This window comes from Peromyscus leucopus, chromosome 20 (genome assembly GCF_004664715.2).
Source record: "Peromyscus leucopus breed LL Stock chromosome 20, UCI_PerLeu_2.1, whole genome shotgun sequence".
In the NCBI taxonomy this organism is placed as follows: Eukaryota; Metazoa; Chordata; class Mammalia; order Rodentia; family Cricetidae; genus Peromyscus; species Peromyscus leucopus.
Genome location: NC_051080.1, coordinates 18574596 through 18602488, shown reverse-complemented (window position 1 = coordinate 18602488; position 27893 = coordinate 18574596). Strand labels below are relative to the sequence as shown.

The 27893-nt window shown below is 48.8% G+C and overlaps 1 protein-coding gene across 1 annotated transcript; it reads left to right on the top strand.

The window, feature by feature from the left end:
- The first annotated feature begins 92 nt into the window (after window positions 1-92).
- LOC114699206 (tetratricopeptide repeat protein 38-like) lies at window positions 93-27860 on the top strand. Its single transcript, XM_028878149.2, has 14 exons — window positions 93-198; window positions 940-1017; window positions 2491-2572; window positions 4047-4218; window positions 6888-7061; window positions 8881-8956; window positions 11611-11730; window positions 14318-14377; window positions 15716-15754; window positions 20443-20524; window positions 22473-22638; window positions 23237-23396; window positions 23602-23675; window positions 26023-27860. Exons 1-12 carry the CDS (start codon window positions 178-180, stop codon window positions 23364-23366), a joined length of 1200 nt encoding a protein of 399 aa, XP_028733982.1. The 5' UTR covers window positions 93-177; the 3' UTR covers window positions 23367-23396; window positions 23602-23675; window positions 26023-27860.
- The last annotated feature ends 33 nt before the right edge of the window (window positions 27861-27893 follow it).

The window sequence follows — 27893 nt, the reverse complement described above, 5'->3', positions numbered from 1 at the left end:
GGGCGGGTTTGGGCACTGAGCTGTAAGGAACTCCAAGGCCACCAGTGAGAGGTCAGGGGAGCCGCCCTCGCCCCGCCCCCTTCCTCCAGCAATAACAGCCCACCTCCCCGGAAGGCCTCAGGGACTCCAGAGAAACTTGAGCCGGTATCCTTTACTCTGTAGACCCAAACCAGAACCATGTCACTGCGAGACTGCCAGGTATGCGCACCCCCTCGGCTGCGTCCTCCTGGGTCCGGGAGTTGGTCCAGGGCCGAGCAGTCGGGAGCAAACCTGCTGCTGGTCACCCCGGTCAGGCCGGCTGGGGACCCAGTCCTGAGCATGCTGTGTCTCTGCAGCTGGGGGGGGGGGGGGGGGAGGGGACGACTGCCTAGTGGTTCCCAGGCAGGGCACCAGCGAAAGCTCCTGCATTGGGCTTGGCTCCAGGAGGCGTTTCCTATGAAGCCATCCAGGACCGGGAGCTTGAGCCCATTTTTCAGACGAGGAAGATGAAGGTGGGAGCAGCACAGCCACCTAATTTCCAAGTCCTTGGAGGTGCAGCCCTTTGCTGGCCAGGACTAAAGGTCATGTCCCATGCCCTAGGGAGACACTGGCCTTGAACACCCTGAAAGTCAGGACACTGAGGGCCGCTGTTATAATCTGAAGGATTTCCAACCTGTCAGAATCTTCCACACGGTGGGAGGAGAACTGTTAGGTGCTGGCAGGGAGAACACACCTTGCCAGGCAGGTGACAAGCCAGACATCCTTTGAGATGCACACCCAGGAACCAGCTTCCCATCAGTCCTGGTAATGAGACTCCCACTTACTCTGTCCCCTTTCCTGGCTGACACTTGGACTCACCTTGACAGAGTCCTCTTAGATATTTTACAGAGGGGTAACCAAGGGTTTGGGGGCTCAGCCCAGTAACACCCCCACCTCCCATGTTCCTTCCCTCTTGTGTAGGCGTGGAAGGATGCTGGTCTCCCGCTCTCAACCACAAGCAATGAAGCCTGCAAGCTGTTTGATGCCACCCTGACCCAGGTACACCCACTAAGAGACTCGTGTCCTCCTTGAAGGGTTCTGAGGAGGAGTTTCGATTGGCGAATGGTCTGTAAATCCCATCACAGTAAAGATCTGCACTCTGCCATAGAGATCCAACAACATGGGGAGTGTCTCTGTCAGCCCCAGTTGCCCTTTTCCCAAGATCCCCAGTTCCAGGGTAGATAGCAATGGATGACCCCAGGGGTCTGAAAATACTCAGCCTCCCACTGTCCCACTGTGGCCTGCTGGGGTTTGTTGTGAGCTCTGCCATGAAGACATGGGGTCCAGTCCTGAGGCTCATCTCCAGTTAGCTGGACCAAGACCTTCCGCCCGTTCCCAGGCTCTTCCACACCAGTGAAGAATCCTGTAGTTCAGGGACCTGGGGGCTTCTGGGAGAGGGGACAAGGTCTCAGAAGGAACGTCAAGTGGCTTTTTTTTTCTAGGTGGGATAATGGAGGCTCAAAGAATTGAGCTGTCTTGAGTCAAATATCACCCAGTCCATCGGAGGCAGAGCCAGGGTGCACCTGAGTCTGCAGACAGATAGAAGGCAAAAGCTGGCTTTTCCATCTCTGGCCTTTGTGTCTCTAACTGTAATGACCCCGGGCCACCGTCTTTGTGTTTGTTTGGGTCTCACAGTGTAGCCCAGACTGGCCTGGAACTCAGCAAGCGTCCTGACTCAGTCTCCCTGTTGTTGGCATTATGGATGTGAGCCGCCATGCCTGGCTTACCGTGGTTATTTTTTTTTTAATTTTTTAAAAATTTTTATTTTTTTATTTATTTTTTAAATTACACTCATGATATTCATTAATTACACTCATGATATTAATCACATTTGTGGTATTCATAGATTACATTTGCAGTATTCATTCAAATATATATATATATATATATATATATATATATATATATATATATTTTAAATGTCGAATGTCATTTCTTGAAGGGGGTAGGAGGTCTTAATTACAGGCTTACAGCACATTTGGAGGACCCCGGAGGGCAGAAGTTCGCAACTGATGTTTTACAATCTTGCATCTAAGCTGTTAACTCCCCCATGGTTATTTTTTAGAGAAATGAAGCAGGAATTATGTAAGTGACTCCAGGTCTTTTCTTGGTGCAAAAGAAAGAGACATGCTGTACCTCATTTCTTGGAAAGGACCTTTTCCCCCCACAGTTCTTTTCTGGCATTTGGCATCCCAGCCCTAGGAGGTGTCTCCCAATCCTGTGTATTTAATCTCATCCTAGAAGGCCAATTAAGTTATGCCTTCTTTGAATTAGTGTCCAGAAAATATTCAGTGTTCTAGAAAGAAAAATAATTGAGATCTGGGACTCCCGCATTTGTAGAGATTATTGGAGACCCCAAGTTTGAATTTCAGCACCCCTGACAGAAAAAAAAAATAGAGTTTAGATACACCCCTTCATTTATACTGTCTAGGGCTCCATGAGGACAGACTTGTTTTTTATTTCTCACTCCAGTATGTCAAGTGGACCAATGACAAGAGTCTTGGTGGCATCGAGGGCTGCCTATCAAAGCTCAAGGCAGCAGATCCAACCTTTGGTGAGTAAAGCTCTCCCTAGGTAAAGGAGCTCCGTTCACACGCCCTGACTCTAGGGACTCACATGGTTGGAGGGACACAGTGACTGGGCTGACACTTGCACAGAGGAGGGATGATGACAGCTACAGTGTTTGGAACAACGGCTGCTCCCATGAGGAAGCCATTTCCTCAGAAGGCTCTAGATCTTTTCTCTAACTATCATCAGTTTGACAGAAGACATCATCATCCCCACTTCTTAGATGGGGAACCTGGGGCTCAGGGAAAGAGACATCAACCTGAGTCTAGCCGGCTGGAAAGCCCAGAATCCTAGAACCCTAGAGCTGGCTCCTGAGACGTTTGTCAGGGATCTCAGGACTCCAGACATCTCCAGAGCCACCAGAGCTGGGTGGAGATGGAGGACAGAGCCTGGCTCATGGGCAAGCCTTGTGTGTAGTGGGGCTGGGGGAGGTCAATTCAGAACATTTCAGAATCCAAGATGGGTAGCCCAAGTGTGGGGTGAGGTTCCTGGCATTTGAGAAGACTTATAAAATGAAGATTTCTGTTAGAGACATTCTTTTCATTTCTTTTTTCTTTTTTTTTAAGATTTATTTATTTATTATGTATACAATGTTATATCTGCATGTACCCCTGCCTGCCCGAAGAGGGCACCAGATCTCATTACAGATGGTTGTGAGCCACCATGTGGTTGACAGGAACTGAACTCCAGACCTCTGGAAGAGTAGCCAGTGCTCTTAACCTCTGAGCCATCTCTCCAGCCCAGAGACATTCTTAATACATGCAGCAGCCTAGCTAAAGCCAAGGGCCCTATTAACCTGTCAGGGACAGAATTAGGAGACCCAGAGAAATGCAGGGCATTCCAAATGCAGCCCTAGGGACAGCTAGTGGTCAGAGGGACTCAGGCTATAAGCAGGGTCCAATAGCTGGGCTGGGGTTGGGTATCCTAGCTCTATGGTTCTTATCTCCAGGCCAGTGTCCTTGATTGAGTTCCTCCAATCAGGGGACACCCTGCCTTTTTGAAGAAGGGGCTGGGAAACATGGGTAGGCCTGGACCTCAACACCTCCAGTTAGGACTACCCATCCCATCATCACGTGTGAGGACAGGGAAATGGGATCACAGTCTGTGCCCCAGGGCCTTGTTGATTCAGCTCTCTGAATGGCATCCACTGAGCTTCCCAAGAGGTCTGGACTGGTGTTAGCAATAATACCAACCAGTGAGCTGGATCATAGCTTCTCCCAGGCTCATGAGGGCAGTTGGAAGTACTTCAGACATCGGGGTTCAACAGAAGCCCAGGTAAAGAAATAACCTCGGGTACTTAGAAGGTGCCTCTGCCCACTCTGTCTGCTGAAGTAGAGCTGAGATCCAGGTTTTGATAGGGGCCTCACACACAGTGAACCTGTACCCAGCGTGGCTCACACCTTATTGAATGTGGGGCTGGACTAGGCTGAGTGACCAGCTGTTTTCCAATCTTCTGTCAGCCATGGGTCATGCCATCTCTAACGGCCTTGTGCTCATTGGCACGGGAAGTTCCGTGAAGCTGGACAAGGACCTGGACCAGGCTGTGAAGACGATGGTGGAGATCTCCAAAACCCAGACTCTGACACCTCGGGAGCAGCTGCATGTGTCTGCAGTGGAGACGTTTGCCAAGGGGTGAGGAGCCTCCCTGGGCTGGGGAGCGGGGGGTTGGGACTCCAAGCTTGTGCCAGGTGATGCCTCAGAGGTTGAGAGTCTCAAAAGCCTGCTCTGCCCCAAATTGAATGCTGAATGAAGAAGTATTTAGCAAGAATTTTCAGTTTAGGGTTAGGAAAAGCTATGGTTCATTCACATGGTTATTATTTTGATCACCACATCTAGGAGAGAGAAGGAAGCAATTGACCCTTTTGCTTCTTGCCCTGAAGGCTGCGTTTGTCAGCTGTCTGTTGTTGTAAGAAAATACCCGAGACAATACATTTATCAGGAAGAAAGAAAGGTTTATTTTGGCATATGGCTTGGGAGGCTTCAGTCCTTGGGCACTTACCCTACTGGTCTTACTTCTTGGTAGTAATAGGTAGTAGAGGAGGCTGCTCACCTCATAGCAGCAAGTGAAGTCAAGACGGGACTGAGGTCCTGATGTTCTCTCCAAGGGCATGCATGCTTCCAGGGACCTAACTGAATATCACTGGGCCCAAACTCTAGAAGGCGCCCTACTTCCCAACAGCACCACAGGCCAAGACACCCAGCTCACCACATACAGGTCTTTAGGGTTTGTTCAGGATTCCAACACTGTGTGCACCAGCTCCATACCTTCCAGATGGTTCCCTGTCTCCATTCCCACAGTCCCCCAGGGCAGTCCCTCTGCTTGGACAGGTGAGATGTCCTTTAGAAGAGATACCTCAAGCTGATTGTGAGGAGTCTCAGGGGCTTAGTCCATGAAAGTCCCACCAGTTTCTGATGATGCAGTGTAGATGTGGGGTCCCCTGTGCCCCTCGTGGTGTTGGGGCAAACTGTCCTTGGCAATTGGTTTAGTCTACCTGGGCTGAAGAGATGGCTGAACTGTTAGGGTGCTTGTGACACAGGTTTAAGGATCTGAGTTCAGATGCCCAGCACCCAGGCAAGAAGCCAGGTATGGTGATGTGTACTGTAGCCTTGGGGAGGTGGAGACAGGCAGATCCCTGGCGCTTATTGGCCTACCAGTCTGGCTGAATTGGTAAGGTCCAGGTTCAGTGAGAGACTATGGAAATGAGGGGAGATCACTTGAAGGAGACACCAGATGTTGACCTCTGGCCTGCACACACGCACACACACACACACACACACACACACACACACACACACACACACACACCTGTTTCTCTCTTTCTTCTCCTTTGAAGATTTATTTATTTTTATATTATGTCTTGAGTGTTTTCCTTATATGTATGTCTGTATCACGTGTGTGCCTGGTGCCCTAGCAGACCTGGAGAAGGCACCAGATTTCTTGCAACTGGAGTTAGAGATTTTTTTTGTTTTTGTTTTTGTTTTTGTTTTTGTTTTTTGTTTTTTGGACAGGGTCTCTCGGTAGCTTTGGAGCCTTTCGTGGACTCGCTCTGTAGCCCAGGCTGGCCTCGAATTCACAGAGATCCGCCTGCCTCTGCCTCCTGAGTGCTGAGATTATGGGTGGGCGCCACCACTGCCTGGCTAGAGATGGTTTTAAGCTGCACTAGGGGAACTGGGAACTGAACCTGGGTCCTCTGTAAGAGCAGCCAAGTGCTGTAAACCACTGAGCCATCTCTCAGATCCCCTGGTTTTCTTCATGAAGTTGAATGAGTTGGTAATTTCCCACTGGTTTTTGAATTTTATGAGGTACAACCTAATGTGGAAAATGTGTACATATATGTGTCTATTATAACATTTGTTTTTCCTGTGCAGTGTTGGGTATGGACTCCAGAGTGTTGCGTGCTAAGTAAGCTCCAACTAGCTAGATGAAATTTTTTTCTTTTCGTTTTTTCGAGACAGGATTTCTCTGTGTAGCTTTGCGCCCTTCCTGGAACTCATTTGGTAGCCCAGGTTGGACTTGAACTCACAGAAATTAGCCTGGCTCTGCCTCCCAAGTGCTGGGATTAAAAGCGTGCCACACTACCACCCGGCGAATTTTTTTCTTAATTGGGAACATTTTCTCTTTTTATGAATTACTCTTAGTATACAAAGCAGTGGATCTTATCATATCTTACTGTCCTTCACCAGCGCCCCTACTGTCTGTCCGCAAGCCCCTGCCCCACTCTGGCTTATTTTCTTCCTCCCCCCAAGAATGTCCCTCTGTTTTCATCACACATAGTCCATGGCCTTTTCTATCCCCCATTCAGATTGCACCCCCTTTAGTTTTGTGGCCTCTGCATGTCACACATGCATAGCTATAATTTATATATATATATAATTTTATTGATTTTTGTGTGCAGGGGTGTGTTATGGTGTGTACACATGTCTTGTGCCCTTGTGCTCAGAGGCCAGAGGAGGATGTCAAGTGTCCCATCTTATGGCTCTCCATCTTAGTCCCTTGAGACAGGGTCTCTCACTGAACCTAGAGCTCATGGTCTTTCAGCAGACTGGTGCCCAGCAAGCCCCAGACACCCTCCTTTCTCCACCACTGGCATTACAGGGACGTGGCCATGCCTGAATTTCACTCGGCTGCTGGGGATTTGAACTCAGGTCCTGATCTTGTGCAGCACGTCCTCTTAACCACTGCGCCATCTCCCCAGCCCCAGATATAAAGCAGCCCAGGCAGATAGTAACATAGGATGGCTTCCCACCACCCCCAGCCCCATGGATGTGGACTTCATGCTCAGTGTGTTCTTGTCTTGCAGGAACTTCTCCAAAGCTTGTGATCTTTGGGAACAGATTCTCCGGGACCACCCAACAGACATATTGGCCCTGAGGTTTGCCCATGATTCCTACTTTTACCTGGGCTACTTGGAGCAGATGCGGGATTCTGTGGCTCGAGTTTACCCCTTTTGGAAACCTAACGTCCCTCTTAACAGGTACATGCAGAAAAGAAGCCACATCATCTCATTTTTCCTTCTGTCCTCTGTCCTAAAGGCTCAGTAACTCTACTGGCCATAGCCTAGAGATAACGAGGCACCTGCTGTTCATCTAAAAGGCTTCTTTCTCTTCATTACATCTTCATCCCATCCTGTGAATGAGGTAGCACCATCGTGTATCGGTCAGATAGGATTTTCAGTGCTGTAGTAACAAGCATCCCCAAGATTATACTCTCCAAAATATAACACCCCTACTTCATGTCCATCATTAGTTTTATTTTTTAAGATAGAATCTGATTCTGTAACCCAGGATGGCCTCAAATTCATGGCAGTCTTATACCTGATTCTCTTAGGTATTGACATTACAGGTAAAGAGCCCCCATGCCTGGCTATTTCCTATCATCAGTCCCGGTGTCTGTTTTAAGGCGGTTTGAACAATAATCTGTGGATTACCAGTTGCTACAGGGAAAGGGGTGTTCTCCAGAGGGCTGTTTAGGTAGCATCTGTCAAATTCAGAACCTGTAGGGCAGGGTGACAGCTAGAAATTCCCACAAAAGTCAACTTCCTCTTTGAATCTAAAGGAACCTGAAAGGCCTAGTGTCTTTTCCTTTCTGGGACTTTGTCTCTATGGCTGTCACCTGATTGGACAAGACACACCTCCATTATTGAGAATCTTGTTTGTGTCTAAGTCTACTGTTTTAAAAGTAATCACTTCTAATACAAATACCTTTGTGCTGACCCTTAGAATGGTGCCTGACCCCAGGTCCAGCTACCATGGTTCAGCCTAACTGAAAATTAAACAACTCGAGCTAATTAGTACCTGACCTACAGTAATCCCTCGGTAAATTTTTTTGTTTGTTCGTTTTTCATGACAGAGTTTCTCTGTGTAGTCCTGGCTGGCCTGGAACTAGCTCTGTAGACCAGGCTGGCCTCCAATTCACAGAGATCAGCCTCCCTCTGATTCCTGAGTAGTAAATATTTTTTAAAGTCACCTGCCAGCCACTGCTCTCCAGTAAAGGCTGCCATGTGCTCCTGTGTTGGACAGTAAAAGTGACACCTGAGTCTTAGACAGTAGCTTCTGTCTTTGCTCACACAGGATAGAGCCCCTCTGTCACCTGTGACCAACCATCTTGAGGCTCAGTGCCTGGGTGACTGATGAGAAATGCAAGTATGTGGGCCAGAATAGAGAGTGAGCTGGACAAACAGGGCACTGGGATCAGTTCTGGGGATTGGCAGGCTGGTCAGTGGGTGCTCACAGGCTGGGTGCAGGACGGTGCAACAGAAGCCTGAATGGAGTTACCCACAGTGCCAGGCTCCCAGGTGAGTGCCCCTAGACCCTGTCATCCTCTGTGGAGAGACTCTGCATTGATGTCTGAGGGAGTGGATTTTGCTGAGGAGTGGCCAGGCTATGTGGACAGCTTAGGGTTCTGGGAAATCACCATCAGGTTGAATTTCACTTTGTCTTGCACTAAAGGAAGTTCAAAAGGAGGACTGCTGAGCTCAGCTCCTCTCTGGGTTGAGGGCATGAGTCAGTCTTTTAGTGCTGCCCCTTGCTGAGGTCCTGAGCAGAGTCAGGGTGTCAGCATGTCCTTTCTTTGTTGACACCACCATCTCCACATGGCCGTCTTAAAAAGTGGACAACAGCAATCAGATTGCTACCCGCTGCATCTCACCTCAGTTCCTTCTGCGAAGCCCCTGTGTCCAAACACAGTCACATGCAAGCCCTGGTGTGTGGACTCCAGCCACTCCTGCTGGCGGACTCCATTCCACCTGTTCCTGTTCGGCTTCCTGGGAACTGAAGTCTTTTCTCTGTTTACAGCTACGTGAAAGGCATCTATTCTTTCGGACTGATGGAAACCAACTTCTATGACCAGGCACTAAAGCTTGCCAAAGAGGTGAGTGGACCTTCTCAAGGTGTGAGGCCCTTTAGGGTATGGCCGCTCATGTGAGGACCAAGCAGCCCTCCTCCCCACCTTGGAGTGACCTCTTGGGAGGGGCTCTTGTTAGGGCAAACAGCTACCTCTCTGTGACTCCTCAAAGTCTCCTGAGGTCCCTAGACCAGATGAGGCAGTGACACTCAGGGAGTTGCGGGCTCTGTGCCTCTGTGAGTTTCAGTGAGCTCTAGAGCCACAGGCCAACTGGGACTGGAGCAGTACAGGAGAGCATGCAAACCTTGGTTCTCCCTCCTTGAATTTCACCTTTCCACTGGGTCTAACCATGACCCATGAGGCTTGAGGTGGGTGGAGATTTCACAGGTCATGGCCTGATCTTGTTATGTTCTTCCTCCCTGAGTGGGGAGGCAGAGTGACTTTGTCCTGCACTCAGGATATAAAAAACCATCACTCATCACTCAGGGTGCTTGCCAGCGGGAGGGGTGGAGCCATTGTGGAGCCTGCTAGATCCTCCAGCCTCGGGCACTGTTTTCTTTATTCTGCTGGGATGTGCTGGCTGATCTGCAGCTCTGGGGACTCCCCTGTGGTTCTGAAATCTGGCACAAGTGACAGGCCTGGGTGCAGGGTAGCTCAGGCTCTGGAAGTCCTTCTCTGCTCCTCGTGTCCTTGCAGGAGTAGAAACTACTGTGCAAGGGAGCATTGCCATGCATAGACAGTGACGTGTGCTCTTGGTCCCGGGTCATACCTGTCCTTGTGCATGCCTGCTCCTGCCCATGGTCTCTGCCTAACTGTTAAACACTTGGTGGCCACACAAGAGAGCTGCAGCTCAGAGAGAGGCTAGACAGAGCCCTCCCATGCTGATAAAGCTTAGGGGTCAGAGTGTCACCTAGGCCATCTGTTTATGGCTGTCTTTTAAGCAGCCTGGACTAGAGCTTAGCTTCCCTGCATCGCTGCTGTGGCTCCTGACCCTGGCATTTCCTCAGTTGGCCTGAAGTGCCCCCTCCTCAGGACAGCATCCTCAGAGTGTCTGGCCATTGCCTGAATCAGACTCAATTGAGAATCAGGAATCAGGTAAAGGTTTTTTGTTTGGTTGGTTCTGGTTTTGTTTTCTGTAGCTCTGAGTCAGCCCTGAGGGCTCCAGCTAGCTTCTTGGCCATCTAAGCTCTACCATCAGGGTAGTCAGGTCCGGCATCTGTGGTTAAGCCACAGGAAGGCTCCTCTTGTTGGAGGAATCACGTAGGCATCTGGAGGAGAGCAGGGAAGTTGAAGGAACTCTGAGTGGCATTTTGACAAGCTGATTCCAAAGAGAGATGGCCAAGGATGCAGACTCAAGTCCGAAAAGAAACAAGATGAGACAGAACAGTGTCCCCACCCATTGCCCTTTCCTGCCTTTGCTCCAGCTCTCCTGGTGCTATGGCCACACTGACCTTAGCCCCAGACCCCACAGACAGGTGGTAGATATGAAGACAAGCATTTAACAGTGTCCCCCAGATTTCTGCAAGGCAAGAGTGGACAGCACCAGGTCCACTGAGCTACAGTGACCTTACAAGGTGACCAGATCAACTTCTGGTGTGAGGGGCAGGCAGAGAGTTGGAGTCTCCCAGGGAACCTTGCAAGGGCTCCAGTTGAGTGAGGATGCTGGTCACAAAGAACAGGACTGAGTCCTATTTCTCAACTGTCCCGTATTGAATGCTACACAATGCTTGCAGAGGTTTCTTAAAGGGGTGCTAGTGACCAGGATGCTCAGGATGCACCCTGCCATGTCCCCAGCTCCCTTGGTTCTCAGGCCCTCTGCCCCAAGACCTCACAGATATGCGTGTGACACCTGTCTTCCCACAGGGAGTGGACAAGACTGTGAAAGCTGAGGGGCAAGGCCAGGGGCCAGAGACTGAGGGGGACACATTGCCAAAACCCTTGCATCAGATGTCAGGCCAGCGTGGAGGCACTTGTAATTCTGGATTTCAGGGAAGGCAGGCCTAAGGGACCCATGATTTGATGTGGGGCCTGAGGACAAGGCAGTGATGGGGTTGCAGTGAGTCCCAGTTCACTGCTTCATGTGCAGCATTTAGAAGGCGCTCAATAAACATGAACTGACCTGGTGAATAGATGGACAAGGAGGTAAGAGCTAGTTCATGTCCATAGGCCTCTCCATGGAACTCAGGGGTCATGTACATATTTGGTTGTTAACAACAGTGCTGCTAAACCCAGTTCCTTCTAACGTGGGAATCCGCCTGTGTGACCATCTCCTGAGTGTTACTGGAAGGGGCGGCCGCTTGTCCTGCACCAGCAAAGGATGTGACAGTCTATGCTATTCTGATAGCCCTGAGAGGAAGGCAGCCCTAGAAGCCATCATGGGAAACTGAGGCACTGTATCCTGGGTAGCATCTTGCCGATGATGCGGGTGTACCCAGGAAGCAAGTGCTGGCCTCCTCGAGCCCCAGCTTCCTCATCTGTGAGGCTGTCAGGGATGCCCTCCTCAGCAGCTGCTGTGGTGGGTAAGGCACACACCGTTGCCTCCCAGGCACGTAGGACATGGTGCTGGTGTCAGGATTGTCATTATTCTGAATTAGAGCTCAGTCTCACCCTTGTTCTTTTTGAGCCCAGGTAGCCGGTATAACACCCATTTTCTTTGTCCTCCCATCTCCAACCTCATGCAGGCTTTGTCTGTTGAGCCAAAAGATGCATGGTCAGTGCACACTGTTGCCCACGTACATGAGATGAGAGCCGAGATCAAGGACGGCATGGAGTTCATGAAGAACACCGAAGACCACTGGAAGGTAGGAGTTGAATCTTGGATGATCCAGTCTGATACCCGGAATCCCACCAAGGCTTGCTGGGTAGGACTTACAGATGTGGTTCAGTTCCCCAGGAGCTTAGGTTCAGCTTGGAGGCATCCCTGACTGCCAAGCATCCTCTGGGAGCTCCACAACATCTCAACATCTGCCAGCATTTTATAAGTGATTGTACAATTGGGGTCTCCCTGAGGTGTTTTGCTATGAACTGAATGGACCCAAAGAGTCCTGGAGAAATAAGAGCCCAGCAAGGGTGGGCATGCTTAGGGCCCTGAGTTGCATGTGCCTCTGCTGCTGCCAGCAGGCTCCCCATGGGATGATGGAGTGTTCTTCTGGACCACATGAGGCAGTGAGTGGGAGAGAGGCAGGCCAATGGGGTGATGGTCCACTGATGTAGAACTGGCATATGGGAGGTAGGGTGGTTCAGACCCCTAGTGTCTAGCCTGCCCCTCTCCGTGTCCTGAACACAACGTGGCCTTATTGTCCATATTCCCTATTCTTTTTTTCTTAGTGTTTTTTATTATTTATTTATTTTTTAAATTCCACTCAAGATATTCATTACTTACACTCATGATATTAATCACATTTGTGATATTCATAGATTACATTAGCAGTATTCATTCAAATATATATATATGTGTGTATATATATATACATATATATATTAATTTTACATGTCAAATGTCATTTCTTGAAGGGGGTAGGAGGTCTTAAATACAGGCTTACAGCACAATGGGAGTACCCTGGAGGGCAGAAGTTCGCTACTGATGTTTTACAATCTTGCATCTAAGCTGTTAACACCCATTATTCAGGATACACAGACAAGGAACTTCCCTTAAGCATTCAGGAGGGTGGAACCGGGCAGGGAATTAGCATAGGGAGGATATTAGGTCAAGGTCAGCAAGCAAGGCAACATTTACCCAAATCGGGGCCCAGGACCCTGCAGGTCCCCCTTTTATTGAAAAGTGAGCTTCTGACTTGAGTTGCATGGGACGTCAGCAGGTCACCTTACCCGTCATGGAGATGCCTGCCCAGGCCACACAGGTACTCTGTCTTAGGTTGGTGAGTGCCCCCCTGGCATTACCCATCTCTGAATACTTATTATTATACTGGCTCAATCATGTGTGAGCTGCATAGTTAATTGCTGCCAAAGATTTCAAAGTGGCACTGGGCTTGGAATCTGTGTTTCAATACAGAAAAGACCAACAGAGGTCCTATCTCACCCATAGCCAGTAGGCTAAAGGCAACTGAGCCATTCCCTTCCTTAACGAGCCATGCTGTACGTTGTAGTCCTTGTAAGATAGTATCCTAAAAGCAATTGGAACTTGAGTTTATAAATTTATAATTTTCAAAGCCAATTGAGATGTATATAACTATTGAATTAAATTTATCATGCCCAATAGAATGAAAGAATAACTAACTGTGGTAGCTACTTTTGTTGCCAGGGTCTCCACTGTGCTAGCTGTAATAAGCAATTATGAAATGGTAATCCCAGAAACAGTAGGAACGGTGTGTGCCACTGCTATAACAGCAACAGCAGCAGCAGCAATGTCAAATTCTCTTCTGGATTGTGTGGACATCCACTGGCATGGATATAACTCCAGTAACACGGACCTCCAAGGCCCGTTTTTCTTGATCCCAGCATGACTTTAGCTGGCAGCTCGTCTGGAGAATCCAATCTCATGGCTACAGTTCCTAGGCTTACATTAACGTTTGCCAAAGCCATATTCCCTATTCTTAACTTTACTCATCCCTGCTTCTGACAGGCTGGTAACCCTCTGGGGCCATTTCCTCCTTCTCCACTAGCACTGGTGGTCCTTCTTCCTCCGTGTGTGCCTGTTTTCTCTGGACTTGCCTCTGGTACCTGACCTGGCCACCTCTCCAGGTGCCCTTGCTGCCCTGTCCTTCTGTGCCACAGCAGGCTCCAAGGACACCACCAGCTGGGGAAACAAGTCCCTCCACAACCTGACACTGAGTACTAGATGTTCAATGCTTCAGAGACCGGCAGGATGCTGTGGCCACCAGCATCTCTCTTGAGATGTTCCATAGACTAAAACTGTGATTGTCAGCCATGCCAATTCCCAGCATCTCCAGGCATGGTTCTAGGTGTAGCTGGTTTACAGGGAGCTTTATGAACATATCACATTCTAAAGATGTCCAGAATCCTGCATCTGGAAAATTTATGGGGCACCAGAATACTAAAGCCAGGGAGGTCACTTTTTGCTGTATTCCTTGAAGCTTACTGATTAAGCAAGACTGTCTAGGTAGAAACCTCCAGGCTTCCTCTGTGATTACAGGCATACACCATCATGTCCAGCTTTTAAGTAGGTGCAGGGAGTCAAACTGAGCTCTTCAATGTTTACATAGCAAACATTGTACCAAGTGAGTATCTCCCCACCCCAAAGTCGAACTTCTGATCCTCTGTTTCTACTCCCTGGATCACAGTGTGTGCTGGGATCACAGGTGTGGTCCACCATGTCAAGTTGATTCAATGTGGGGGATTGAACCCAGGGGTTCATACGTGATACCAAATGAACACAGGTGCTCAAACTTTCTCTCTTTCTTTCTGCAGGACTCTGATGTGCTCGCTTCCCATAATTATTGGCACTGGGCCCTGTACTTTATTGAGAAGGTAGGATGCTTGTCTCTGTGGTTGTCTCACTCAGTGCAGATGTTCAGAGCAAAGCCCTAGCCTTTGCCATGTGTCTGACTTCCATGCAACTCCTTTGTGTCTTGGTACAAAAGATGGTGTCTTAGGGTTTCTATTGCTGTGTTGAGACACCATGACCAAAAGCAAGTTGAGGAGGCTCGGAATTATTTGGCTTCATTTGTCCTTCTCTGAAGGAAGCCAGGGCAGGAACTCAGACAGGGCAGGAAGGAACCTGGAGACAGAAGCTGGTGCAGAGGCCATGGAGGAGTTCTGCTTACTGGCTTTCACCATGGCTTGCTCAGCCTGCTCTCTTATAGAACCCAGGCCACAAGCCCAGGGATAGCACTACACACAATGGCCATCCCCATCAATTAAGAAAACACACTCCAGGCTTGCTTAGAGCCTAGTCTTATGGAGATATTTTCTTAATTGAGGTTTCTCAGATGACTCTAGCTTGTATCAAGTTGACATAAAACTGTCCAGCACAGATGATAGCTGAAACAATACTGCATTCACATTGCAAGAGTTTTGTATGCTGAGCTCCTCAAGACATTTTCCACTCTTGGGAACTGGGACTCCTTGACTTATTAGTTACTTTCCTATTGCTCTGATACAACACTGTGGCCAAGAGAACTTGTAGAGTAGATGGTTTATTTGTCTGAAGGTTCCAGAGGCATTAGAGCCTCCATCATGGTGGGAAGCTGGCAGCAAGCTGCAAACATGGGTGCAGAACTGGATGCTGAGTACTCACACCATTCAGGCACAAAGCAGCATGGACTGAGAGTAGGGTGAAGCCTTAAGCTCTCAAAGCCTACCTGTAGTGATACACTTCCTCCAGCAAGGCCACACCTCCTAAGCCCACACAAACAGTGCCACCAACTGGGGACCAAGTATTCAAACATCTGAGCCTATGCAGACCCTTCACACCTCTACAGGTGGTTTGGCACCAAGTGCTTCTTTACTTTTGGGATACAGGGAGGGTCTCAGATTGGACCTACAGCACCAGAACCAATTCTAGGAGAGGGGGCAGGGACAGATGATGGAGATGGGTAGTGGTCCGTTTGTCAGGGTGCTTCTTGCAGCACTGTTACTGTAGAGAAAAACTTGGAGGCTCCTAAGATGCCCAGAGAGAAGCATGTATGCATGGTGAGGCCCTCATGACCCAAGGGTTGGGTTCACCTTCTCCCTTCTCCACATTGGGTGCCATTGAGCCCTGCCTATCTCTCTTAGTGGGGTCCTTAGTCAGCTGTTCCTAGTATATTTCCAAGCATCGTGTTTTGACTTCTCCAGATGTTAACCACAGCAATTTCACCTCTGCAGGGAGACTATGAGACTGCGCTAACCATCTATGACAGCCATGTAAGTGCATTCACGTTGTTTATGGTTTGTTGCTGCAGTTGGCTTTTGTCTCTCACAGCCTGGGGGCCTGTGTGTGTGTCCCAGCCAGAGCTAATGGTGGGAGCATGGCCCAGGGTTCGTGGGATAGCTGTTATCAGAGCCGTGTCCTGACTCTGTACCATGGGGTCTCTGCTGATGTTCACCCGTGGTGTTTGGAGACTGACATGTTTAAGGCTGTCTTCGACTGTCACTGTCCTTTAGATGGGTCCTTCTCCTCCTCCTCTTCTCCCTTCTCCTCCTTCTTCTCCTTCTCCTCCTCTTCTTCTTTCTTCTTCTTCTTTTGAGACAGGGTTTTTCTGTGTTGCATTGGAGCCTGTCCTGAACTTACACTGTAGAACTTGAACTCACATTGATCTATCTGCCTCTGGTTCCTGAGTGCTGGGTTTACAGGTATGTGCCACCACTGCCTGGCTTGTTCACTTATTTTTAATTTTTAAAACACAGCAGACCCTGCGGGAATGGCACATGCCTTTTGATCCCAGCACTCAGGAGGCAGAGGCAGAGTAATCTCTGAGTTTGAGGACACCGTGGTCTACATAGTGAATTCTAGAACAGCCAGAGCTACATAGTGAGACTTTATCTTTAAAAAAAAAAATCCCATTTATTTTGTATGTGTATGCATGCCATGACATGTCTGTGAAAGTCAGAGAACACCTTGTAGGAGTCACTTCTCTGCTTCTACTTTGTGAGTTCCAGGCATCAAATCAGGCTTGGCTAACAAGTGCCTTTACTGAGCCATGTGGCCACTTGTGTGTGCCTATCAGTGTGTGTTTTCATTTTTCAAAGAATTTGTTTATTTTATGTGTTTTGCCTGCATGTATACATGTGCACAGAGATCAGAAGAGAGGTCCAGATCCCCTAAACCTCGAGTTATAAATGGTTTGTGAGCTACCATGTTGTCTTTGTTTGGGTTTCTATTGCTGTCAAGAGACACCGTGACCATGGCAACTCTTATAAAGGAAAACATCCAATTGGGACAGGCTTACAGTTCAGAGGTTTATTCCATTGTTGTCATGGTGGAAAACACGGCAGGATGCAGGCAGACATGGTGCTGGAAAGGTAGCTGAGAGTTCTTTTTTAGTTGGTGGCTAGTCTTTTTTTTTTTTTTTGAATGCCGAATGCTGTTTATTGAAGGAGGGAGGAGATCTTAAATACAGGCTTATAGCACAATGGGAGAACCCTGGAGGGCAGAAGTTCGCTACTGATGTTTTGCAATCTTGCATCTAAGCAGTTAATGCCCAATATGCAGGATACACAGACAAGGAACTTCACTTAAGCATTCAGAAGGGTGGAACCAGGCAGAGAATTAGCATAGGGAGGATATCAAGGTCAAGGTCAGCAAGCAAGGCAACAGTTACCCAAAATGGGATCCAGGGCCCTACAGGTCCCTCCTTTTACTAAAAAATAAGCTTCTGACTTAGGTTGCATGGGACGTCAGCAGGTCACCTTACCTGTCATGGAGACACTTGCCCAGGCCACACAGGTCCTCTATCTTAGGTTGTTGAGCACCCCCCAGGCATTACCCATCTCTAAATACTCATTATCATACATGCTCAATCGTGTGTGAGCTGCAGAATTAACTGCTGCCAAAGATTTCAAAGTGGCGCTGGACTTGCAACCTGTGTGCTCGACACAGAAAAGACCAACAGAAGTTTTAACCCACCCATAGCCAGTAGGCTAAAGGCAACTGAGCCATTCCCTTCCTTAATGAGCTTTACTGCAAATTGGAGTCCTTGTAAGATGGTATCCCAAAAGCAAATGGAATTTGAGTTTATAAATTTATAACTTTCAAAGCCAATCAAAATGTATATAACTATTGAATTAAATTTATCATGCCCAATAGAATGAAAGTAACTAATTGTGGAAGCTACTTTTGCTGCCAGGGTCTTCATTGTGCTAGCTGTAGTAAGCAATTATGAAATGGTAATCCCAGAAACAGTAGGAGCTGTGGCTGCCACTGTTGTAACAGCAACAATGGCAGAGGCAATGTCAAATTCTCTTCTGGAGTGTGTGGGCATCCACTGGCATGGACATAATTCCTGGAACACGAACCATCAAGGCCCATTTTTCATGATCCCAGCACGACTTAAGCTGGTAGCTCTGCAAAAGAACAACTAAGAACCATAAAGAAAAAAAAAAAAAAAAAAAAAACAAAAAAAAACAGGCAGCTCACAAGGAACAGAACTAATGGACTCATAAGGGTCACAAATTTTAAGGTATCTTCAAAGGGGGCTAAATGAATTTCAGGAGGCCAATAAATGTTGCAAAGAGCCATTCCTGAAAAGTAGGTACTACATCATTTTGAAGAGGATTGTGAAAATGAAAAGGCTTAGCTGGAATGCTACTGTGAACAAATGGAGGTCAGTGACCTTCAGGGTTATCCTTAATCTCCAAGGTGTCTGGGTGACACGTTCTAAAACATACTTGAAAAAGCAATTACCATATATTACCTTCTGCAGAATCCAACTGCATGGCTATAGTTCCTAGGCTTACGTTAATGTTTGCCAAAGCTGGCCATATTGGGCTCTCAATCTCCATTGGCATCAGAAGGGGAGAGTTTTTCACGAAGGTCCAATAGGTCTCTGCCATGTTGGGCTTCAGTAGCTGAGATTTCTGCATCTTCATCAGAAGAGGGGAAAAGACTAACCCATTAGGCCCACCTTGAGCATGTAAGACCTCAAAGCCTGCCCCCACAGTGATGCACTTCCTCCAACAAGGCCACACCTCCAAACAGTGCACTCCCTATGGGTAAAGCATTTAAACACATGATTCTATGTGGGGCTATACCTATTCAAATCACCACACATGTAAGTGCTGGGAAATGAACCCTGATCCTCTGGAAGAGCAGCCAGTGCTCTTAATCATTGAACCATTGCTCCAGACCTCTGTCTACTGTTTTAAAATCTATGTTACAGAAATTAATCTAGTCATGATGGAACAGACCTGCAATCCTAGCTACTCAGGAGGCTGTGGCAGGAAAATTGCAAGCTCAAGGTCTGTCTGGGCTATCAAGTGATTTCAAGGCTGGCCTGGGTTACTTAGTGAAACTGTCTCAGAATGAAAAGTTCTAAAGAGAAGCCTAAGGATATCATTGTTAGAGCACTTGCTTAGCATGCTTGGGATCCTAGGTTCAAACCTCATTGTTACATTATAAAAAGGAAGAAAAAGGAAAGTTGTGGGGCTAGAGAGATGGACCAATGTTTAAGAGTAGAGACTCTTGTTCCATAGGATGCAGGTTCAATTCCCAGCACCCACATGGTAGCTCATAATTATGTGTAACTCCAGTTTCAGTTTCAGGAGACTAAGTGCCCACTTCTGGCCCCTGTGGGCATCAGGCACACATGTGGTACACAGACATACATGCTGACAAAACACTTATATGCCTAAAATGATAATGATGATGATGATAAATTATGTAGCATTGCAGTATTAGCATATTGACTTCACTGACACCCATCCTACCCACCACATTCACAACCTTGCCATCTCCCCAATCTCAAATTCTCCTTTTGTTAGGGTCCTAGATAAGTCCCACAAAGACTACCATCCATGTATGCAGTCAACAAGAGCGTTTATTATCTTGAGAAAGATTCCAGTATCCTGGGACCGACCATTCTACACAAAAGCAAAATGCTGATGACCCTGAGAGGAGCTCACAGTAGCTCCTTGTAAGCATAGCCCAGGGGAATTCCTGGACTTTTAGGTCGCTTTAGATTTGATTGGCCTAAGTAAGTGGCAATCATATTAGTATGTTCTAATTGGCCAGGACTAGTCAAGGGTTGGTCATGGCTACAGTTTTTCATTTTGGGGCAGGTGTGGACAAGTCCCAGGCTTTGTCCTTATTTGGTTATCACCTTGAGCTTGATGACTGTGGTGGTTCAGGCCTGACCTGGCACTCCATGTACTAGGCCTCCTCATCCTTGCTGTCAGGGGTGTTGATTAATGGCCCTTTGGTTGTGGGTCCCTCTGAAACTGCTTGCTCAGTCTCAGGAAACTGAAATGGAGGCCTAATCTCTGAGAGAAGACTGAACAGTCTGTTATGGATTCTGCTTGTTCCTCCCACTCTGCTCCTCACACTCTCATACCTTGGGTAAGCTTTGAAAGGAAAAACTGGTAAGTGAGGACTTAGCAATAACATTTTGGTACAGGGTGCTCTTTATATGGGGGCCTGAATATCAGATAAATGCCTGCCAAACAATGGTCCCTGGGAGGAATCCTTATGTCTTAGTAAGAAATGGAGGTGATGTACACCGCGTTCTCTGAGGTGTAGACAGGTCTCCTAGGAAGCCAAGTGGAACCAAGAAACATGACAGCGCAAGATAGGTGTCTCCTGCCAGAGAAGCCTTAGGCACAGGGCTGGGGGTATTAGATGACAGGGCCCAGCACAAGTCCTGGGAGCATACAGTGGGCTCCTGTGTGTGTGTGTGTGTGTGTGTGTGTGTGTGTGTGCCACTCATACATTCTGGCCCCCACAGTACATAATTTTCTGGTAGAGGCTGTGGTCTTGATCTTAGCCCAAAGGTTGAGAAATAATGAGGATGATGCTCCTGATGGCTGGATGCTGGGGATGATGATTTTAGCTTTTGTGTCCTGTGAACTGTTATTATTTGACCCTCTGAGCCTGGCCTCCCATGATCCTTGTCTTCCAGATCATCCCGAGACTGCAAGCCAAAGAAACCATGCTGAATGTGGTGAACTGCTCTTCCATGCTCTACCGTCTTCACATGGAAGGTAGCTGAGTCTCTTCCCTCTCCGTATACAAAGAGAGAAAGTGTGATTCCTGGTCCTGAGGGTGATTGCCAGAACCACAGCTCTTGAGATGAATTGGCCTGGCTGTAGCTTTGCATGCGAGTTTATGCAGCTGTCTCCATGGCAGTCTAAGACCACTGACCTGGCCTCAGCTGCCCTTTATTCTATTCTCCACTGCTCCTTGGTGTAGTGGCCTTAGACTCTGAACCTTGCCACTCTCATAGCCTGCCTGGCAGGCCTTCAGGGCACAGGTGCCACCTGTCTACTGGCTGATGCCTCTTTTCCTAGATCACAGGAGGTGATAATTTCCCAACTCTGACATTGCAGAGGCTTCTCAGCCTGTCACCCTAGGCTTCCCAGTTGCCCTGACAGGGCTGGCTTCCTGCCCATGGCTGGAAGACCAGATGACGCCTCACATAGAGAGACACTAAAGAAGGCTAGGGCTCCAGAATTCCAGTGTGAGGTGTGAGGTGGGGGTACCGAGTGGTTGGCAAGCTGGGAAAGGCCTCTTACTTCCTCACTGTTGTGAGGCAAGGATCACTGTTCAATTTTTTTTGGAAGTGGGGTGGTTTGAGACAGGGTTTCTCTCTGTAGCCATGACTGTCCTAGAACTCATGCTATAGACCATGCTGACCTTGAATTCACAGAGATCTGCCTGCCTCTGCCTCCTAAGTCCTGGGATTGAAGGCATGCACCACCACTGTCTGGCCCTCACTGTTCAATTTGATAGGTTGAGAAATAGATGTCCACGACCCTCTGGTGGCTGGAGATGCCCTAGAAAAGAAAGCTGAATCTAGCATTCCTGGACTGAGAGGGATGAAAAGGAGGTGGAGGCTGGAGGCTCGGGCAGAGGTGAGGACTTTTAGAGCCAGAAAATTGAAACTAAGGAGAAGGGTGTTACTGATGCCACTGGCTTTATTGAATACCCATTGTGTATCAGGTACTAGACATAAAAATTTTATTTATTTTTATATGTGAGTATTTTGCCTGCATTTTTGTCTGTGGACTGTCAGTGTGCCTGGTGCCTATGGAGGTCAGAAGAGGGCATTGAGTTCCCTGGAAATGGAGTTATAAAACACTTTAAGCCCCCATGCAGGTACTGGGAACTGAACTCAGGTCTATGGAAGAGTAGCCAGTGCTCTTAACCACTGAGTCATCTCTCCACAGGTACTAGATTTGGGATTACATAGGGAAATTTTAAAACATGTTTTTTGGGAGTCTGAAAGGGGGCTAGGAATAGAACTTGTGACAATTTCTCAAATTTTCATTTACTTCATGGGTGTAGCATGAATCTTAAAAGGTCTCATTAATAAAAACAAACCTGGAGCTAGGTATTGGGGTGAACACTGAAAGATCAGAGAAACAGAGCAAGCCACAGCTAACCTCACCTCTCCAATTCCTCACCTGATCTTGTTTCCTCAAACTGGAAGCCTCTGAGTCCTCATCTGAACGGATCTCAGCTGAACTGCTGCTAAAAGCTAAAAACTTACAGAAGTTCTAGTTCCTGGTGCACACCTTATATACCTTTCTGCTTCCTGGCATCACTTCCTGGGATTAAAGGCGTGTCATCATGCCTGGCAGTTTCCAGCGTGGCTTTGATCTCACAGAGATCCAGATGAATCTCTGCCTCCAGAATGCTAGGATTAAAGGTGTGTGGGCCACCATTTTCTGGCCTCTATGTCTGTCTAGTGGTTGTTCTGTTCTCTGACCCCAGAGAAGTTTATTAGGGTGTACAGTATATTGCAGAACACAATATCACCACACTTGGGTTTGTTGCTCTTCTAGGAAAACAAGGAAAGCAGAGGCCTTGGTGGCCCCACTCCCCTCCCGACCTCTCACAGGGACAGCATTGGATGGGCTTCTGAGGGACATGGGTGAAGAACACGATGGCTGCCTCCACCAAGCCCTTGGCTCTTCTTTTCCTCCTCAGGGGTGCCCCTTGGCCAGCGCTGGCAGGCTGTCCTACCTGTGATTAAGAAGCATACCCGAGACCACAACTTTCTGTTCAATGAAGCTCACTTCCTGATGGCCTCCCTGGGTGCACGGGACCTCCAGACCACACAGGAGCTGATGACTACCCTGCAGGAGGCCAGCAAGTATGTGAGGCCCTGAGACCTTGAAGCCTGCCAACTGAGAGGCTGAAGGAGGCAAGGGTTGAGCCAAGGCCTGCTAGGGGTCACCCTGCCTTCTTGGGGAAACCTTAGAGTGAGGTCTGGCTGGGGAGCAAGGCTTTGAAGATACCCATACTTCTAGGTGGGAGTCCCCTAGGTGGGTGCCCATGCAGGCATGTATTTCATAGGTGCCTGTCTTCCAGGGGTCCAGCTGGTGTCCTCTTTGCTCTGAGCCTCAGTTCCTTTATCTGATGGAAATGGTGTCTTCCGGGCTGACCAGGGCGGCCTGGGGGACAGATTGCTGCAGACACATTCATTGGTAGCCATGGTAGTGCTGGCTGTTGGTGTCCAGGCTTTGCCTACAATGTCTGCAGTCCTGATCTCTCCACAAGGGCTGTGTGCTGTTACAGCCCTTTTCAGATGGGCAAACTGAGGCTGGAAGCAGGGAGTCCTGTCCTCTCCCTACAGTGCTTACTGCTCCCATCAGAATGCCATCAGGCAGCTGGGGAAGGGCCTAATTTTGTGTCCCTTGCCTGGGTGAGACTTTGTAGAGGTGGATGCTTAACTTTGGTCTTGGCGACAGGTCCCCTGGGGAGAACTGCCATTACAAGTTGGCACAAGATGTGGGGCTGCCCCTGTGCCAGGCCCTTGTGGAAGCTGAGAACGGGAACCCTGACCGAGCCGTAGAACTTCTCTTGCCAATCCGCTACTGAATTGTCCACATTGGGGGCAGCAATGCTCAGGTGAGCCATCTGTATACAGGGAACCAGAGGCTGGAGTACCAGGTGTCTCCTGTGTTGTGGGTACTCGTGGGGTAGGAGTACTCTTGTTTCACACTGACACCAGGCTGTGCTGTTCAGGGTGGTGTTCGTTTCAGTGGTTCCTTTGGGTTGGGGGCCATCCCTGGTCCCCAATGCAGGTGCTTAACTTGCCTAACTGATTTCATAGAGAGACGTCTTCAACCAGCTGCTGATCCATGCGGCCATCAACTGCACCTCCAGCGCCCATAAGAATGTGGCCCGGTGAGCACTCTGCCCTCCCCACAGCCAGGCTGCTCCCCCATGATCTTCCTATGCATGCCCCCACCTTGGCATGTGTCCTTCTGATTTGGGGGTTCAGAAAGCAGGAGGCAAACTGGGGGTTTGGTTCTCTTTCATTAGCAGGCTGAACTTGACAAAGGGGGTCAGCCAGTGCCACCCTTTTGCCCAGCCTTCTGCCATCCCAGCCTACTTCCCATTTTAGCCATGCTGAAGTACACAGATAGCCAGTACACCTGCTCTCAGGTCCCTGCATGCGCTGTGCCCTCTGCCTGGGACATCCTGCCCTTTTGTGTGTGTGTGTGTGTGTGTGTGTGTGTGTGTGTGTGTGTGTGTGTGTGTGTATGTGTGTATCTGCTCTTTTAGGCCTCAGCTTGCAGTAATTTACAAACTTCCTGGGCTGGGTGTGGGATGCAGTACTGAGTAAATGAATGTGTGGATCCCATGAGAAAACCAGTTCATCATCAGTTCATCTGGACAGTCCCTTGACTGTGGTCAGGGGCAGAGGATGCTGGTGGATCTGGTGAGGGGGTGGAGGAGCATAGGGGTGTCCTGTGGGTGTGTGGAGGGAGACTAAATGCCCAGTGCACTTAGCCAGTGGGCCTGGTTAGCAGAGAAAGCCATAGGCCTCGAGGCTAGGGGTGTCTAGATACCCAGTAAAGGAACTCCTACAGCCCTAACCATTATACTTCCTCTCCCTGGCTCACCCCCCACCCTGCCAAGGAGAGGGCCCCTGGGTCCCTGTCCTGTGAGAAGTGTCTAGGCAGGTGCCCCGGCCATTGAGCCAGACCCCAGCAGTGCAGGTGATGCCTGGGAACATTTGAACTACTCTGAACTCAGAAACGCCATGGACACATGTCCCTGTTTACTCCATGTCCATGTGCCAAAGCCACACGTGATGTGTAGTGCCTGAGCCCCCTGGGGGACCTGCTGTGGGTAAGAGGTGGGGTCTTGGTCCCAGCTAGGGTTGTGTGGGCTGTGTGGACAGAGGAGCAGGCTGAGGGTTCAGCTGAGGCAGATTCTAGGGTGCAGTGTGGCCCACACTGGAGTGGATGCCATGCATCTGGTCCTGCCCAGGAGAGGTGAAGTAGTGTAGGGGAGAGGCGGCACAGATGCCTGGGAAGACCTGCAGGGGTGGGGCGTTCCTTCCAAGTGCCCACCTCCCCCACCCCCCCCACCCCCCCGCAGCCCAGCCCCTTCACAGGCAAAAGCCCTCTGCTGTGGTTTGGGATGGTTTGTGTATAGCACCCCGGGTTCCTTGTGCTAAACATGTGTCCCCCAGTTCGGAAGTGTTAAGAAGGGGAAGAGATTTGAGAGATGAGAACTCCTGGAATGGGGTTCTGGAGTCCCATCCTCAGAAGATATTAAAGGAGCTCTCAAGGATCCCTAATTAGTACTCTCCACGGGAGAATGTTATAGAGCACAGTCCCTCGGTTTGCTTGGCCTGTTCCACATTCTGCCCTTTGCCTTTCTGCCTCTATTCCTTGTTTTCCCAACTAAACAGCCTTATCTGGAGCCAGGTAAGAGCCTATGCTTTGTACTTCCAGTCTCTGAAACCTAGTCCAATAAAACCTTTAATTTTACAAAGTGCCCAGCCTCGCATATTTTGTTATAGCAGCAGAGAGTAGGCTGATGCATTGCTACCCTGGCTGTGGTGTTGGCCCCCACCTGTGTACCAAGCCCCAGCCCCTTAACCTCAATCCCTCCCCGCAGACCCACCATTGTTAACCAGTCTCTATCTTAATCTCCTTGGGGTGGTACCAAAACAAACCAACCCAGACATGATGGTTTGTTCACACACCAGACTCATCTCGTCTTGTAGTTCTGAAAGCTGAAATGTCCTGGATCAGGGTCCAGCAGGGTTCAGTTTAGAGAGCAGGCCCTTATGTTTCTCACTGGGACACTAATCCCAGTGTAAGGGTCCTACCCCCTAAGTCATGCTGATGACCAGGGCGTCAAGGGTATCAGGATTCAGCCACAGCAGGCTCTGAGTCTGATTGATCCCATCTTCCTTTCTTTAAATTAAGCCTTCCCTACACCTACCTATTCTTTCACTTGCTTTTCCTGGACCAGTCTCACATGTGGCTTCCTGCCAGACATCATGTCTCCTCTCCCTCTGGTCCTCAGCCTTAGCCTCTGAGGTCTTCAGCCATGGCTTCCCCAAGACAGGCTAAGCCTCAGTGATAACCCCACCCTGGAGTCCTTATCTGTAGTGTTTTCTCTCAGGCAGAATCAAAGTACTATCCAGCTGACTGTATCCATTTGCTCCTGCCTGTCATGCTCCCACTTCATCTAGAAGGTTCTATAACAAAAACTTTGTGTGTTTCCACAGGAGCCTTCTGTTGGAGCGTGATGCCTTGAAACCCAACTCACCCTTGACTGAGAGGCTCATCCGCAAGGCAGCTACTGTCCATCTTATGTAGTGACCCAGGTCAAGTCCTTGGTCTACAGCTCAGCACTGACCTCCTGGCATTGGGTTGACTTGTCTGGTTGGGTTAGGGTTTAGAAACAGAGGATGAGGTTCAGTCCTGAGCAGAATTCTCCAAATCAGCAATTTGGTAGAAATATGGGACACAAATTAATTTTGATTGATAATCAGAATTCCTGTCAGGGCCACCATGCATTTTAAGCCTCTGGAACCCAAGCAGTGCTATTATATGTAGATGCCTTGAACATTGGATTTTCTTGTCCTGAGGCTGGCAGTCAGAGCAGAGCTGTGGCCAGCTCAGCTGAGAGGTATAGAAATGCCTTCCACATATAACGGGTACTAGTGAAAGCTTTTCATTTATTTTTTTCTTATATTCTATACAGGCTCTGCTGTCCCATTTCCCTGGTGGTGGGGAACTCCAGTGAGCTGCCTGGGGTCCCAGCTAGCAGCGGATTTTCCCTTTGAGTGGGGGAGGGGACTCTGCTTCATTGGCTTTGGTTGTCAGCCCCAGACTGCTGCACCTGCCACCATCCCCAAAGATGAGGGGAAGGATGGCTTCTGTGTCCCTGGGGGGATTTGGTGGTGCTGACTGGAGCTTCTCTGAAACTGCACATGGGAGTGAATCTTGAGGGGTGTGGCTTCCCTGGCAGACCTCTGATTCTGCTCTTATGAGTAGGTCTGAGTCCTGAGCCCAGAGCTGCTCTGCTATGGCAAATAATGAGAACCCTGACATGGCTGCCACAAGACTTCAACCCATCTCCTGCTTCCGTGACTGGGACATCCTCCTGGAAGTGCTGGTGCAGGCTTGATGCTTCCTCTGGAAGGACAGGTGCCAATGCAAAGATGTTCCTCAGGTCCCTTCAGTTCCCACTCAAGTGTGGATTGATTGGGCAGGTCTCCCAGGGGATATGGAGGTCTCCACACCCCCAAGCTTTGCTCAGTCTGCCCTGACCTGGACAATTTCTGGGCATTAAAATCATTTAACTGGTTCTTGTGACTATTCAATCCTATGGGCACCTGTGAGCATCTCTCTCCTAGGTGCCAGGTTTGGGTTGGGTCCTTGGGAGATGGGCTTCTCCTTTTGATTTTCAGTGGACGGTCAGCAAGTCAAGAAATTGTATAATTGCTGTAGGATTTTAAGAGGTACTGTCTCACTGGGACAGGCGCCCAGGGCAGAGCCTCCGCATGATTTTTTTTTTTTTTAAATCGGATTCCAAGTAATAATGATTTACCCTGGAAGCAGAAGCCTTCCTCCCTCTTTCAGGAGCCTGTCACCCTGGCTGTGGGCTGGCGACAATGCCTTCTCTTTGCTTGACGGCCCTCAGCACCTGCTCTTGGTATTACACCACTTTCTGCTATGATTTCTCTCTGGTCAGGAAGCGTAAGCTCTGTACCACCCAGCTACTCGGTGGCTTCCACTGAATCCCTGCCTGTAAAAGCTGGTGTGTAGGCTTTAATGAAGAACAGCATGAATCTACCCAGGACAGACGCTGATTTAAAGAGAAAGTGTGTGTGTCTGTGTCTGTGTGTGAAGAGATGGCCCCATAGTTAAGATCAGATGTTGCTCTTCTAGAGGACCAGAGTTCAGTTCCCAGCACCCAGGTGGCAGCTCACAACTGTCTGTAACTCCAGCCCTCAGGGGATCTAACACCCTCTTCTGGCCACTGTAGGCATCTGCATTCTTTTACATATTCACACATCAACAAAAAAGGAATAAAAGTGTATTGGTAAAGCCTAAAAAATTGCAAATAGTGAATTATTAATTTAGGGGTATG